The sequence below is a fragment of the Bombina bombina genome, chromosome 3 (assembly GCF_027579735.1).
Source record: "Bombina bombina isolate aBomBom1 chromosome 3, aBomBom1.pri, whole genome shotgun sequence".
Classification (NCBI taxonomy): Eukaryota; Metazoa; Chordata; class Amphibia; order Anura; family Bombinatoridae; genus Bombina; species Bombina bombina.
Window position 1 is genome coordinate 446,781,503 of NC_069501.1, and position 17,237 is coordinate 446,798,739.

General features: G+C 42.6%; 1 protein-coding gene across 1 annotated transcript in view; it reads right to left on the reverse strand.

The window, feature by feature from the left end:
- LOC128651692 (C4b-binding protein alpha chain) overlaps positions 1-17,237 on the reverse strand; it is a 239,370-nt gene that overhangs the window by 8,980 nt on the left and 213,153 nt on the right. Inside the window, exon 12 of the mRNA XM_053704679.1 lies at positions 10,575-10,754. Within this exon, the coding sequence (XP_053560654.1) occupies positions 10,575-10,754 (180 nt within the window). The remainder of the gene's footprint in view (positions 1-10,574; positions 10,755-17,237) is intronic.

Below are 17,237 nucleotides of genomic sequence, written 5' to 3' on the forward strand. Positions count from 1 at the left end.
GTCTCTCTCCCCCCTCTCTCTCCCCCTCTCTTTTGCTCTCTCCCCACTTTCTTTTGCACTCCCCCCCTCTCTCTCTATTACTCTCTCTCTCCCTCTCCCTCTCTCTCTCTCTCCCTCTCTCTCCCCTCTCTTTTGCTCTCTCTCCCCCTCTCTTTTGCCCTCACTCCCCCCTCTCTTTTGCTTTCTCTCCCCTCTCTTTTGCCCTCTCTCCCCCTCTCTTTTGCCCTCTCTCCCCCTCTCTTTTGCCCTCTATCCCCCTCTCTTTTGCCCTCTCTATCTCCCCCCCTCTCTTTTGCTCTCTCTCCCCCTCTCTTTTTGCCCTCTCTCCCCTTCTCTATCTCCCCCTCTCTATCTCTCCCCTTCTCTTTTGCTCTCTCTCCCCCCTCTCTTTTGCTCTCTCTCCCTCCTCTATTTTGTGCTCTCTCTCTCCCCCTCTCTTTTGCACTCTCTCTCTCCCCCCCTCTCTTTTGCTTTCTCTCTCTCCCCCTCTCTTTTGCTCTCTCTCTCCACCCCTATCTTTTGCTCCCTCCCTCTCTCCCTCCTCTCTTTTGCTCTCTCACTACCCCTCTCTTTTGCTCTCACTCCCCACTCTCTTTTGCTCTCTCTCTCTTCCCACTCTCTTTTGCTCTCTCCCCCCTCTTTTTGCTCTCTCCCCCTCTCTCCCCCCCTCTCTCTCCCCCTCTCTCTCCCCCTCTCTTTTGCTCTCTCCCCACTTTCTTTTACACTCCCCTCTCTCTCTCTCTCTCTCTCTCTCTCTCTCTCTCTCTCTCTCTCCCCCCTCTCTCTCTCCCCCCTCTCTCTCTCCCCCTCTATCTCTCCCCTCTCTTTTGCTCCCCCCTCTCTTTTGCGCTCTCTCTCCCTCTCTCTTTTACACTCTCTCTCACTCTACCTCTCTTTTGCGCTCTCCCCCTCTCTGTTTTGCTCTCTCTCCCCCTCTCTTTTGCTCCCTCCCTTTCTCCCTCCTCTCTTTTGCTCTCTCTCTACCCCTCTCTTTTGCTCTCTCTCCCCACTCTGTTTTGCTCTCTCTCTCTTCCCACTCTCTTTTGCTCTCTCCCCCTCTTTTTGCTCTCTCCCCCTCTCTCCCCCCTCTCTCTCCCCCTCTCTTTTGCTCTCTCCCCACTTTCTTTTGCACTCCCCCCTCTCTCTCTATTACTCTCTCTCTCCCTCTCCCTCTCTCTCTCTCTCCCTCTCTCTCCCCTCTCTTTTGCTCTCTCTCCCCCTCTCTTTTGCCCTCACTCCCCCCTCTCTTTTGCTTTCTCTCCCCCTCTCTTTTGCCCTCTCTCCCCCTCTCTTTTGCCCTCTATCCCCCTCTCTTTTGCCCTCTCTATCTCTCCCCCTCTCTTTTGTCCTCTCTCCCCCCTCTCTTTTGCTCTCTCTCCCCCTCTCTTTTTGCCCTCTCCCCTTCTCTATCTCCCCCTCTCTATCTCTCCCCTTCTCTTTTGCTCTCCCCCCTCTCTTTTGCTCTCTCTCCCTCTCTCTCTCTCTCTCTCTCTCCCTCTCTCTCCCTCTCTCTCCCCCTCTCTTTTGCCCTCACTCCCCCCTCTCTTTTGCTCTCTCTCCCCCCTCTCTTTTGCCCTCTCTCCCCCTCTCTTTTGCCCTCTCTCCCCCTCTCTTTTGCCCTCTCTCCCCCTATCTATCTCCCCCTCTCTATCTCTCCCCCTCTCTTTTGCCCTCTCTCCCCCCTCTCTTTTGCTCTCTCTCCCTCTCTCTTTTTGCCCTCTCTCCCCTTCTCTATCTCCCCCTCTCTATCTCCCCCTCTCTATCTCCCCCTCTATATCTCTCCCCTTCTCTTTTGCTCTCTCTTGCTCTCTCTCCCTCCTCTATTTTGTGCTCTCTCTCTCCCCCTCTCTTTTGCACTCTCTCTCTCCCCCCTCTCTTTTGTGCTCTATCTCTCCCCCCTTTCTTTTGTGCTCTATCTCTCCCCTCTCTCTTTTGCGCTCTCTCTCCCGCATTCTTTTGCGCTCTCTCTCTCTCCCCCTCTCATTTTGCTCTCTCTCCTGCCTCTCTTTTGCTCTCTTTCCCCCTCTCTTTTGCTCTCTCTCCCCCCTCTCTTTTGCTCTCCCCCCCCCTCTTTTGCGCTCTCTCCCCCTCTCTTTTACGCTCTCTCTTGCTCTACCTCTCTTTTGCTCTCTCCCCCCTCTCTTTTGCACTCTCTCCCCCTCTCTTTTGCTCTCTCTCCCCCTCTCTGTTTTGCTTTCTCTCCCCCTCTCTGTTTTGCTTTCTCTCTCCCCCCCTCGTTTGCTCTCTTTCTCCCCCCTCTCTTTTGCTCTCTTTCTCCCCCCTCTCTTTTGCTCTCTCTCTCTACCCTCTTTTTCACTCTCTCCCCCTCTCTTTTGTGCTCTCTCCCCCTCTCTTTTGTGCTCTATCTCTCTCCCCTCTCTTTTGCGCTCTCTCTCCCCCTCGCTTTTGCTCTCTCTCTCCCGCCTCTCTTTTGCTCTCTCTCCCCCTCTCTTTTGCTCTCTCTCCCCCCTCTCTTTTGCTCTCTCCCCTCTCTTTTGCTCTCTCTCCCCCCTCTCTTCCCCCCTCACTTTTGTTCTCCCCCCTCTCTTTTACACTCTCTCTCGCTCTACCTCTCTTTTGATATCTCCCCCTCTCTTTTGCTCTCTCTCCCCCTCTCTTTTGCTTTATCTCTCCCCCCACTTTTTCTCTCTCTCTCCCCCCACTGTTTTGTGGTCTCTCTCCCCCCTCTCTTTTGCTTCTCTCTCCCCCCCTCGCTTTTGTGCTCTCTCTCCCCCTCTCTTTTGCGCTCTCTCCCCCCCTCGCTTTTGTGCTCTCTCTCCCCCTCTCTTTTGCGCTCTCTCCCCCCCCCTCGCTTTTGTGCTCTCTCTCCCCCTCTCTTTTGTGCTCTCTCCCCTCTCTTTTGCTCTCTCTCTCCCCCCTCTCTTTTGCTTTCTCTCTCCCCCCTCTCTTTTGCTCTCTCTCCCACTCTCTTTTTCTCTCCCTCTCCCCCTACACTTTTGCTCCCTCTCTCTACCCCCACTCTTTTGCTCCCTCCCTCTCTCCCTCCTCTCTTTTGCTCTCTCTCCCCTTCTCTTTTGCTCTCTCTCCCCACTCTCTTTTGCTCTCTCTCTCTCTTCCCCCTCTCTTTTGCTCTCTCCCCCCTCTTTTTGCTCTCTCCCTCTCTCTACCCCCCTCTCTTTTGCTCTCTCCCCCTCTCTTTTGCGCTCTATCCCCCTCTCTGTTTTGCTCTCTCCCCCTCTCTGTTTTGCTCTCTCCCCCTCTCTTTTGCTCTCTCCCCCCTCTTTTGCTCTCTTTTTCCACCCTCTCTTTTGCTCTCTCTCCCCCCTCTCTTTTGCACTCTCTCCCCCTCTCTTTTGCACTCTCTCTCTCGCCCCTCTCTTTTGCGCTATCTCTCGCCCCTCTCTTTTGCGCTCTCTCTCCCCCCTCTCTTTTGCACTCTCTCTCCTGCATTCTTTTGCTCTCTCTCCCTCTCTTTTGCTCTCTCTCCCGCCTCTCTTTTGCTCTCTCTCCCCCTCTCTTTTGCTCTCTCTCTTCCCCTCTCTTTTACTCTCTCCCATCTCTTTTGCTCTCTCTCCCCCCCTCTATTTTGCGCTCTCTCTCCCCCCTCTCTTTTGCTCTCTCCCCTTCTCTTTTGCTCTCTCTCCCCCCTCTCTTTTGCTCTCTCTCCCTCCTCTATTTTGTGCTCTCTCTCTCCCCCTCTCTTTTGCACTCTCTCTCTCCCCCCTCTCTTTTGTGCTCTATCTCTCCCCCCTCTCTGTTGTGCTCTCTCTCCCCCTCTCTTTTGCGCTCTCTCTCCCCCTCTCTTTTGCGCTCTCTCTCCCGCATTCTTTTGCGCTCTCTCTCTCTCCCCCTCTCTTTTGCCCTCTCTCCCCCTCTCTATCTCCCCCTCTCTATCTCTCCCCCTCTCTTTTGCCCTCTCTCCCCCCTCTCTTTTGCTCTCTCTCCCCTTCTCTCTCTCCCCCCTCTCTTTTGCGCTCTCTCTCTCTCCCCCTCTCTTTTGCGCTCTATCTCTCCCCCCTCTCTTTTGCGCTCTATCTCTCCCCCCTCTCTTTTGCGCTCTCCCCCCCCCTCGCTTTTGTGCTCTCTCTCCCCCTCTCTTTTGAGCTCTCCCCCCCCCCCTCGCTTTTGTGCTCTCTCTCCCCCTCTCTGTTATGCTCTCTCTCCCCCTCTCTTTTGCTTTCTCTCTCCCCCCCTCGTTTGCTCTCTTTCTCCCCCCTCTCTTTTGCTCTCTTTCTCCCCCCTCTGTTTTGCTCTCTTTCTCCCCCTTCTCTTTTGCTCTCTCTCTCTTTTTCACTCTCTCCCCCTCTCTTTTGTGCTCTCTCCCCCTCTCTTTTGTGCTCTCTCTCTCTCCCCTCGCTTTTGCGCTCTCTCTCCCCTCGCTTTTGCGCTCTCTCCCTCTCCCCTCGCTTTTGCGCTCTCTCTCCCCCCCCCTCGCTTTTGCGCTCTCTCCCCCCCTCGCTTTTGCGCTCTCTCCCCCCCTTGCTTTTGCGCTCTCTCCCCCCCTCGCTTTTGCTCTCTCTCTCTCCCCCCTCGCTTTTGCTCTCTCTCTCCCCCCTCTCTTTTGCTCTCTCTCTCCCCCCTCTCTTTTGCTTTCTCTCTCCCCCCTCTCTTTTGCTCTCTCTCCCACTCTCTTTTTCTCTCCCTCTCCCCCTCTCTTTTGCTCCCTCTCTCTACCCCCACTCTTTTGCTCCCTCCCTCTCTCTCTCCCTCCTCTCTTTTGCTCTCTCTCTCCACTTCTCTTTTGCTCTCTCTCCCCACTCTCTTTTGCTCTCTTTCTCTTCCCCCCGAAGCTGCTCTTCGGCTTTTTCCCAGCTTTATTGATAAGCTGTCACTAAGCACCCACACTAAACTACACTGTTCTACCCCCTATACCGGCGCCCCCGGAGCCCCCCACAACTAAATAAATTTATTAACCCCTAAACCGCTGCTCCTAGACCCCGCCGCAACTATAATAAATGTATTAACCCCTAAAACGCCGCTCCTAGACCCCGCCGCAACTATAATAAATGTATTAACCCCTAAACTGCTGCTCCCGGACCCCGCCGCCACCTACATTATACCTATTAACCCTTATCCTGCCCCCCCTATACCGCCGCCACCTATAATAAATTTATTAACCCCTATCCTGCGGATCCCGTACCCCGCCGCAACTAAATAAATTGTTTAACCCCTAAACCGCCGCTCCCGGACCCCGCCGCCACCTATATTAAACGTATTAACTTCTAATCTGCCCCCCCTACACCGTCGCCACCTATAATAAATGTATCAACCCCTATCCTGCCCCCCTATACCGCCGCAACCTATAATAAAATTATTAACCCCTAAACCTAAGTCTAACCCTAATCCTAACACCCCCCTAACTTAAATATTAATTAAATAAATCTAAATAAATTTACTATTATTAACTAAATTATTCCTAGTTAAAACTAAATACTTACCTATAAAATAAACCCTAATATAGCTACAATGTAATTAATAATTACATTGTAGCTATTTTAGGATTTATTTTTATTTTACAGGCAAATTTCAATTTATTTTAACTAGGTACAAAAGCTATTAAATAGTTATTAACTATTTAATAGCTACCTAGATAAAATAAATTCAAATTTACCTGTAAAATAAAAACTAACCTATGTTACAATTACACCTAACACTAAACTATCATTAAATAAATTATTCCTATTTAAAAATAAATACTTACCTGTAAAATAAACCCTAAGATAGCTACAATGTAAAAAAATAATTACATTGTAGCTATTTTAGGATTTATATTTATTTTACAGGTAACTTTGTATTTATTTTAACTAGGTAGAATAGTTATTAAATAGTTATTAACTATTTAATAACTACCTAGCTAAAAGAAATATAAATTTACCTGTAAAATAAATCCTAACCTAAGTTAATTAAATTAACCTAACACTACACTATCATTAAATAAATTAAATTAATTAACTACAAATACCTACAATTAAATACAATTAAATAAACTAACTAAAGTACAAAAAATAAAAAAAAATAAGTTACAAAAAATAAAAAAATATTACAAGATTTTTAATCTAATTACACCTAATCTAAGCCCCCTAATAAAATAACAAAGCCCCCCAAAATAAAAAAATGCCCTACCCTATTCTAAATTAAAAAAGTTAACAGCTCTATTACCTTACCAGCCCTTAAAAGGGCCTTTTGCGGGGCATGCCCCAAAGTAATCAGCTCTTTTGCATGTAAAAAAAAATACAACCCCCCCAACATTAAAACCCACCACCCACATCCCCCTACTCTAACCCACCCAAACCCCCTTAAAAAAACCTAACACTAACCCCCTGAAGATCTCCCTACCTTGAGTCGTCTTCAACCAGCCGACCACCGATGGAACAGAAGAGGACATCCGCAGCGGCCAAAGTCATCATCCAAGGGGCGCTGAAGAGGTCTTCCATCCGATAGAAGTCTTCATCCATGCGGCGTCTTCAATCTTCATCCATCCGGAACGGAGCGGAGCCTTCTTCAAACGAGCTGACACGGAGCCATCCTCTTCCAACGACACCTATCCGACGAATGGATATTCCTTTAAGTGACGTCATCCAAGATGGCATCCCTCGAATTCTGATTGGCTGATAAGATTCTATCAGCCAATCGGAATTAAGGTAGGAAAAATCTGATTGGATGATGCAATCAGCCAATCAGATTCAAGTTCAATCTGATTGGCTGATCCAATCAGCCAATCAGATTGAGCTCGCATTCTATTTGCTGTTCCAATCAGCCAATAGAATGCAAGCTCAATCTGATTGGCTGATTGCATCAGCCAATCAGATTTTTCCTACCTTAATTCCGATTGGCTGATAGAATCCTATCAGCCAATCGGAATTCAAGGGACGCCATCTTGGATGACGTCACTTAAAGGAATATCCATTTTTCGGGTAGGCGTAGTTGGAAGAGGATGGCTCCGTGTCGGCTCGTTTGAAGAAGGCTCCGCTCCGGATGGATGAAGATTGAAGACGCCGCATGGATGAAGACTTCTATCGGATGGAAGACCTCTTGGATGATGACTTCGGCCGCTGCGGATATCCTCTTCTGTTTCATCGGTGGTCGGCTGGCTGAAGACGACTCAAGGTAGGGAGATCTTCAGGGGGTTAGTGTTAGGTTTTTTTAAGGGGGTTTGGGTGGGTTAGAGTAGGGGTATGTGGGTGGTGGGTTTTAATGTTGGGGGGGTTGTATTTTTTTTTACATGCAAAAGAGCTGATTACTTTGGGGCATGCCCCGCAAAAGGCTTTTTTAAGGGCTGGTAAGGTAATAGAGCTGTTAACTTTTGTAATTTAGAATAGGGTAGGGCATTTTTTTATTTTGGGGGGCTTTGTTATTTTATTAGGGGGCTTAGATTAGGTGTAATTAGATTAAAAATCTTGTAATATTTTTTTATTTTTTGTAACTTAGTTTTTTTTATTTTTTGTACTTTAGTTAGTTTATTTAATTGTATTTAATTGTAGGTATTTGTAGTTAATTAATTTAATTTATTTAATGATAGTGTAGTGTTAGGTTTAATTGTAACTTAGGTTAGGATTTATTTTACAGGTAAATTTGTATTTCGTTTAGCTAGGTAGTTATTAAATAGTTAATAACTATTTAATAACTATGCTACCTAGTTAAAATAAATACAAAGTTACCTGTAAAATAAATATAAATCCTAAAATAGCTACAATATAATTATTAGTTAGATTGTAACTATATTAGGGTTTATTTTAAAGGTAAGTATTTAGTTTTAAATAGGATTAATTTAGTTAATAAGAATAATATTTATTTAGATGTATTTAATTAATATTTAAGTTAGGGGGAGTGTTAGCGTTAGACTTAGGTTTAGGGGTTAATAATTTTATTATAGTGGCGGCGGTGTGGGTGGGGGGCAGGATAGGGGTTAATACATTTATTATAGGTGGCGGCGGTGTAGGGGGGGCAGGATAGGGGTTAATAGGTATTATGTAGGTGGCGGCGGGGTCCTGGAGCGGCGGTTTAGGGGTTAACATATTTATTATAGTTGCGGCAGGGTCCGGGAGCGGCGGTTTAGGGTTTAACATTTTTATTACAGTTGCGGCGGGGTCTGGGAGCAGCGGTTTAGGGGTTAACATATTTATTATAGTTGCGGCGGGGTCTGGGAGTGGCGGTTTAGGGGTTAACACATTTATTATAGTTGTGGTGGGCTCCGGGAGCGGCGGTTTAGGGGTTAATAAGTTTATTAGAGTGGCGGTGGGCTCCGGGAGCGGCAGTTTAGGGGGTAATACATTTATTTAGTTGCAGCGGTGTAGGGGGGGCAGATTAGGGGTGTTTATACTCGGGGTACATGTTAGGGTGTTAGGTGTACACACTTCCCATAGGAATCAATGGGATGTCGGGCAGGAGCGAACATGAGCTTTCGCTATGGTCAGACTCCCATTGATTCCTATGGAATCCGCCACCTCCAGGGCGGCGGATTGAAAACCAGGTACGCTGGCCCGGAATAGTGGCGAGCGTACCTGGTAGTAGTTTGATAACTACCAAAAGTAGTCAGATTGTGCCGAACTTGCGTTCGGAACATCTGGAGTGACGTAAGAATCAATCTGTGTCGGACTGAGTCTGGCGGATCGAAGCTTACGTCACTATATTCTACTTTTGCCGGGCTGTAGTGCTTGATAACTACAGCGAATCAGCCTCGCCACAAATACGCTGCGGAATTCCAGCATATTTGAGGTTGACGGCTTGATAACTAGAGGCCCATATCTCCAGAAGGATATGTATAAACTAGAAGCTGTCCAAAAGAGGGCTACTAAAATGGTACATGGTCTAAAATATAAAATGTGCAAAAAAAGACTCTATGATCTAAACATGTATAGTTTAGAAGATAGAAGGGAAACAGGTGACATGATAGAAACCTTCAAATATATAAAGGGACTTAATAAAGTAGAAGCTGAAAGCATTTTCCACAAAACAATAAATGCCAAACCAAGGGGTCACAATCTAGTTAGAGGGTAGCAGATTCAGGAGAAATTTGAGGAATCATTTTTTTTTTTACAGAAAGGGTGGTGGATTCATGGAATAAACTTCCATTAGAAGTGGTAAACACAAAAACTGTAAAGGAATTCAAAAATGCCTGGGACATGCATAAGGCTATCCTAAGAATAAAGTAACATGTAATATGGGTATACTTGATAGGCCTTTTTGGTTCTTATCTACTGTCAAATTCTATATTTCTATGTGTTGGCTTAGTGCAGGTGAAGACCTAGCGTAAAGAGACTTAAAAAATGTGCTCTATACACAACATAAATACATTAAAATACAAAGGTGTATATACTGTAAATGTATGTACTGTATGTGTACTTATGTGTATGTATATGTATCAATGTATGTATTTATGTATGTGTGCACATACATATGTACACACCCATACACATATATACATACACTCATACAAATATTTACACACATATACAGTATATACACCTTTGAGCCCTTCCCAGTCCAACACCTTGTTATATGCCATATCACTTTAAAACAATATTCAAAGTATTTTTTAATTAAATAATATAAATAGTTGAAATAGTTTTGTTCTTCACTCAGTTCCACCGGAACGCCAATGCAGTACACACGCTCAGGACTATTATGCACGGTGTGGGGTATATATGGGGGTAAGTCTATGTTGTGTTATCATGCTTTTTATGGTCTGAGGAAGGGGTTAAAAAATATCACATTAAAAAAAGAATTAATGGTCTTTAATATCGGAGAGTGTCTTGATATTTTTCTGGATTTATTTATATATATATATATATATATATATATATATAAATAAAAAAATTGAGTAAAGAACATAACTATTCAACTATTTTTTTACATAATTTAATGTAGCATAAGATTAGCGCATTTAGGTAAAAGAACTTAATGTTAGCATGCCTGAGGCACTACCATTTTACTCAATACCGTTTCTATTTTTGCAGTCTCCTTGTAATCTAGGCCAAATTTTGCTTTAGTGAATGTCAAAATTACAGATTTTTATGTGTTTACCAAAACCAAGCATTAAAACAGATATTCCTGTATTTTGGTCAGATTAAAGGGGCACTGAACCCAATTTTTTTCTTTTGTGATTCAAATAGAGCATGCAATTGTAACCAACTTTCTAATTTACTCCTAGTATCAATATTTCTTCGTTCTCTTGCTATCGTTGTTTGAAAAATAAGTCATCTAAGCTAAGGAGCCAGCCAATTTTTGGTTCAGACGCTGGTCAGCACTTGTTTATTGGTGGGTGAATTTATCCACCAATCAGCAAGAACAACCAAGGCTGTTCACCAAAAATGGGCCGGCATCTAAACTTACATTCTTGCTTTTCAAATAAAGATAGCAAGAGAATGAAGAAAATGTGATAATAGGAGTAAATTAGAAAGTTGTTTAAAATTGCATGCTCTATCTGAATCACGAAAGAAAAAAAATTGGGTTCAGTTTCCCTTTAAGAAATTCTAACAGCTGTATTTCCAATACGGTTAGAATAGCACAACAAATAACCACACTGGATATGAAGTTTGTGCTTAGCAAAATCTAATGAACTAGAATTGGGGACAAGACTAGATATGTTATAAAAAAAAAGTATTGAGACTTACAGAGGCACTCAGGTAACGGCGGCTCCCACTGACCATCAGTACTGCATGTAGAAAAGATGGATCCTTTCATGGTGAAACCACTCTTACATTTAAATGTAGCGCGAGAGTTCATGATGTAAGTACCACAAAAACCTTCCACTGTTTCTGAATTGGCGACTTCTGGTTTTGGGCAAGTTACCACTAGGAACAAGATAAAAAAAATGTTTTTGTTTTCACTTTTGAGCAGAGACTGGATCAGTACACAGACAGCATATTTCCCATTGCCATGTTAAAGTGACATAAAAGTCAAAATTTAATTTTGATGAATCGGATAAAACATGCAATTTTAAACAACTTTTCAGTTTGTTCCTTTTATCAAATTTACTTTGTTCTCTCTGTATTATGTTCTGAAGAGCATGCCTAAATAGATTCAGGCGCATGTACATGTCCTGAGCACTTGATGTCAGCAGTGTTTATATGACAGTTTCAACAATTTTATAAATTGTTGAGCACTAGAGGGCTGCAGTATTTCCAAATGCAAACACTGCTTCCAAATAGTGCTCAAGACACGTGCACGCTAAAGAGTCTACCTAGGAGATTTTTGCTTTTATGTCTGTTTAAGGCATAAAGGACAGTTTGGGGAGATAAAAAACAAACAGCAACATTTGGATAAAAAAAGTGCAACATTATGTACAGTGTACGATTTTCAAGTTTGTATCTATTGTAAAAAGCTAAAGGTGTTTTGTTAAAAAATGAAAGATGAAAGAAAGAACCGCTAATTATCTGCATGTTAACTGCTGCCATTTTCAATGTCAATACAATCACAATCAAACATTTTCATTATTTATTAAAAACACTTTTTCCACTATACTTTTAAAAAAAAACCCACATAATTTATGTAAGTACTTACCTGATAAATTCATTTCTTTCATATTGGCAAGAGTCCATGAGCTAGTGACGTATGGGATATACAATCCTACCAGGAGGGGAAAAGTTTCCCAAACTTCAAAATGCCTATAAATACACCCCTCACCACACCCACAATTCAGTTTAACGAACAGCCAAGTAGTGGGGTGATAAAGAAAGGAGTAAAAAGCATCAAAAAAGGAACTGGAAATATATTTGTGCTTTATACCAAAAATCATAACCACAATAAAAAGGGTGGGTCTCATGGACTCTTGCCAGTATGAAAGAAATGAATTTATCAGGTAAGTTCTTACATAAATTATGTTTTCTTTCATGTAATTGGCAAGAATCCATGGGCTAGTGAACGTATGGGATAGTAATACCCAAGATGTGGAACTCCACAGAAGAGTCACTAGAGAAGGAGGGATAAAAATAATAACAGCCATTTTCCGCTAAAAAAAATTAATCCACAACCAAAAAAATATGTTTTTTCTCATAGTTGAAAAGAAAAAAACTTAAACATAAGCAGAGGAATCAAACTGAACCAGCTGCCTGAATAACTTTTCTACCAAAAACTGCTTCCGAAGAAGCAAATACATCAAAACGGTAGAATTTAGTAAAAGTATACAAAGAAGACCAAGTTGCTGCTTTGCAAATCTGATCAACTGAAGCTTCATTCTTAAAAGCCCACAAAGTGGAGAATGATCTAGTAGAATGAGCTGTAATTCTCTGAGGCGGGGCCTGACCCAACTCCAAATAAGCCTGATGAATCAAAAGCTTTAACCAAGATGACAAGGAAATGGCAGAAGCTTTCTGACATTTCCTAGAACCAGGAAAGACAAAAAATAGACTAGAAGTCTTCCTGAAATCTTTAGTAGCTTCAATATAATATTTCAAAGCTCTTACAACATTCAAAGAATGTGAGGATCTCTCCAAAGAATTCTTAGGATTAGGAAATAAAGAGGGAACAACAATTTCTCTATTAATGTTGGTAGAATTCACAACCTTAGGTAGAAATTTAAATGAAGTCCGCAAAACTGCCTTATCCTGATGGAAAATCAGAAAAGGAGATTCACAAGAAAGAGCAGATAATTCAGAAACTCTTCTAGCAGAAGAGATGGCCAAAAGAAGCAACACTCTCCAAGAAAGTAGTTTAATATCCAAAGAATGCATAGGCTCAAAAGGAGGAGTCTGTAAAGCCTTCAAAACCAAATTAAGACTCGAAGGAGGAGAAATTGATTTAATGACAGGCCTGATATGGACCAAAGCCTGTACAAAACAGTGAATATCAGGAAGCTTAGCAATCTTTCTGTGAAATATAAAAAAAAGAGCAGAGATTTGTCCCTTCAAGAAATTTGCAGACAAACCTTTATCCAAACCATCCTGAAGAAACTGTGAAATTCTCGGAATTCTAAAAGAATGCCAGGAGAATTTATGAGAACACCATGAAATATAATTCTTCCAAACTCGATAATAAATCTTCCTAGAAAAAGATTTACGAGCCTGTAACATAGTATTAATCACTGAGTCAGAGAAACCTCTATGACTAAGCACTAGGTGTTCAATTTCCATACCTTCAAATTTAATGATTTGAGATCCTGATGGAAAAACGGACCCTGAGACAGAAGGTCTGGTCTTAAAGGAAGTGGCCAAGGTTGGCAACAGGACGTCCGAACAAGATCTGCATACCAAAACCTGTGAGGCCATGCTGAAGCTACCAGAAACACAAACGATTGTTCCATGATGATTTTGGAAATCACTCTTGGAAGAAAAAGAGGCGGGAAGATATAAGCAGGTTGGTAACACCAAGGAACTGCTAACGCATCCACTGCCTCCGCCTGAGTATCCCTGGACCTGGACAGGTACCTGGGAAGTTTCTTGTTTAGATGGGAAGCCATCAGATCTATTTCTGGAAAACCCCACATCTGAACAATCTGAGAAAACACATCTGGATGGAGTGACCACTCCCCCAGATGTAAAGTCTGATGGCTGAGATAATCTGCTTCTCAATTGTCTACACCTGGGATATGTACCGCAAAAATTAGTCAGGTGCTGGATTCCACTCAAGTATCCAAGATACGTCTTTCATAGCTAGGGGACTGTGAGTCCCACCCTGATGATTGACATATGCCACAGTTGTGATATTGTCTGTCTGAAAACAAAAGAATGGTTCTCTCTTCAACAGAGGTCAAACCTGAAGAGCCCTGAAAATAGAACAGAGTTCTAAAATATTGATTGGTAACCTCGCCTCTTGAGATTTCCAAATCCCTTGTGCTGTCAGAGATCCCCAGACATCTACCCAACCTGAAAGAGTTGCATCTGTTGTGATCACAGTCCAGGTTGGATGAACAAAAGAAGCCACTTGAACTATGCGATGGCGATCTAACCACCAAGTCAGAGAGAGTCAAACATTGGGATTTAAGGATATTAATTGTGATATCTTTGTATAATCCCTGCACCACTGATTCAGCATACAAAGCTGGAGAGGTCTCATATGAAAACGAGCAAAGGGGATCGCGTCCGATGCTGCAGTCATGAGACCTAAAACTTCCATGCACATAGCTACTGAAGGGAATGATTGAGACTGAAGGTTCTGACAAGCTGAAACCAATTTTAATTGTCTCTTGTCTGTTAGAGACAATGTCATGGACACTGAATCTATCTGGAAACCTAAAAAGGTGACCCTTGTCTGAGGAATCAAGGAACTTTTTGGTAAATTGATCCTCCAACCATGTCTTTGAAGAAACAACACTAGTTGATTTGTGTGAGATTCTGCAGAATGTAAAGACTGAGCTAGTACCAAGATATCGTCCAAATAAGGTAACACCGCAAAACCCTGTTCTCTGATTACAGAGAGTAGGGCACCGAGAACCTTTGAAAAGATTCTTGGAGCTGTTGCTAGGCTAAATGGAAGAGTGACAAATTGGTAATGCTTGTCTAGAAAAGAGAATCTCAGAAACTTATAGTGGTCTGGATGAATCGTAATATGAAGATAAGCACCCTGTAAGTCTATCGTGGACATATAATGCCCTTGCTGAACAAAAGGCAGAATAGTCCGTATAGTCACCATTTTGAAAGTTGTCTCTCTTACAAAACGATTCAAAAATTTCAGATCCAGAACTGGCCTGAATTAATTTTCTTTCTTTGGGACAATGAATAGATTTGAATAAAACCCCAGACCTTGTTCCTGAAATGGAACTGGTATGATTACCCCTGAAAGCTCCAGGTCTGAAACACACTTCAGAAAAGCCTGAGCCTTTACTGGATTTGCTGGGATGCGTGAGAGAAAAAATCTTCTCACAGGAGGTCTTACTCTGAATCCTATTCGGTACCCTTGAGAGACAATACTCTGAATCCATTGATTTTGGACAGAATCTGCCCAAATACTTTGGAAGAATCTTAATCTGCCCCCTACCAGCTGAGCTGGAATGAGAGCCGCACCTTCATGCAGACTTGGGGGCTGGCTTTGGTTTCTTAAACGGCTTGGATTTACTCCAACTTGAAGAAAGTTTCCAATTGAAACCGGATTCTTTGGGGGAATGATTGGGTTTCTGTTCCTTATTTTGTTAAAAGTAACGAAAACAGTTAGACGCTTTAGATTTACCCTTAGGTCTTTTATCCTGAGGAAAAAAACTCCCTCCCCCCAGTGACAGTTGAAATAATCGAATCCAACTGAGAACCAAATAAATTATTACCTTGGAAAGAAAGAGATAGTAATCTAGACTTAGATACCATGTCAGCATTCCAATATTTGAGCCACAAATCTCTTCTAGCTAAAATAGCTAAATACATAGATTTAACATCAATTTTGATGATATCAAAAATGGCATCACGTTGAAGCAAGCAAACAATGCTAGACAAATCAGGATCCATTTCCAGTTGCGCTAAACTTTCTAACCAAAAAGTTGATGCAGCTGCAACATCAGCCATAGAAATGGCAGGCCTGAGAAGATAGCCAGAATATAAATAAGCTTTCCTTATATAAGATTCAAGTTTCCTATCTAAAGGGTCCTTAAAGGAAGTTCTATCTTCCATAGTAATAGTAGTACGTTTGGCAAGAGTAGAAATAGCCCCATCAGCTTTGGGGATCTTTTCCCAAAACTCTAATCTGACTGCTGGCAAAGGATACAATTTTTTAAACCCTGAAGAAGGGATAACCAGGCCTATTCCATTCCTTAGAAATCATATCAGAAATAGCATAAAAAATGGAAAAATCTCTGGAGTAACCACAGGAGGTTTATAAACAGAATTTAAACGTTTTTCACTAGTTTTAGTATCAAGAGGACTAGTTTTCTCAATATCCAACGTAATCAACACCTCTTTTAACAAGGAGCAAATATACTCCATTTTAAAAAAATAAGTAGATTTGTCAGTGTCAATATCTGAAGTAGGATCTTCTGAATCATCAGAGGAGGATAATTCAGTATGTTGTCAGTCATTTGAAATTTCATCAACTTTATGAGAAGTTTTAAAAGACCTTTTACGTTTATTAGAAGGCGGGATAGCAGACAAAGCCTTCCGAATCGCATCAGCAATAAAATCTTTTATATTCACAGGGATACCATGTACAATAGATGTTGAAGGAACAACAGGCATTGTACTATTACTGATGGATACATTCTCTGCATGTAAAAGCTTATCATGACAACTATTACATACCACAGCTGGAGATGTAATCTCCACAAATTTACAACAGATACACTTAGCTTTGGTAGAACTGTTATCATGCAGCAGGGTTCCAACAGTGGTTTCTAAGACAGGATCAGATTGAGACATCTTGCAAATGTAAGAGAAAAAACAACATATAAAGCAAAATTATCAATTTCTTTATATGGCAGTTTCAGGAATGGGAAAAAAATGCAAACAGCATAGCCCTCTGGCATAGAAAAAGGCAAGAGGCATATAGGAATAGGGTTTTAAAAAAGACTATACCCCAGGTAAGAATTTTTTTTCCCTAAATAAGGCCTAGATTTAGAGTTTGGCGTTAGCCGTCAAAACCAGCGTTAGAGGCCGGTATTTGGAGTCAGTCAGGAAAGGGTCTAACGCTCACTTTGCAGCCGCGACTTTTCCATACCGCAGATCCCCTTACGTCAATTGCGTATCCTATCTTTTCAATGGGATCTTTCTAACTCCGGTATTTAGAGTCGTGGCTGAAGTGAGCGTTAGAAATCTAACGACAAAACTCCAGCCGCAGAAAAAAGTCAGTAGTTAAGAGTTTTCTGGGCTAACGCCGGTTCATAAAGCTCTTAACTACTGAGCTCTAAAGTACACTAACACCCATAAACTACCTATGTACCCCTAAACCGAGGTCCCCCCACATCGCCGCCACTATATTTACATTTTTTAACCCCTAATCTTCCGCTCCGTACACTGCCGCCAACTACGTTATCCCTATGTACCCCTAATCTGCTGCCCCTAACACCGCCGACCCCTATATTATATTTATTAACCCCTAATCTGCCGCCCCCGCTATCGCTGACCCCTGCATATTATTATTAACCCCTAATCTGCTGCTCCGTATACCGCCGCAGCATACATTATCCCTATGTACTCCTAATCTGCTGCCCCTAACACCGCCGACCCCTATATTATATTTATTAACCCCTAATCTGCCCCCCACAACGTCGCCGACAGCTACCTACAATAATTAACCCCTAATCTGCCGAGCGGAGCTCACCGCTACTATAATACATTTTTTAACCCCTAAAGCTAATTCTAACCCTAACCCTAACACCCCCCTAAGTTAAATATAATTTTTATCTAACGAAATAAATTAAC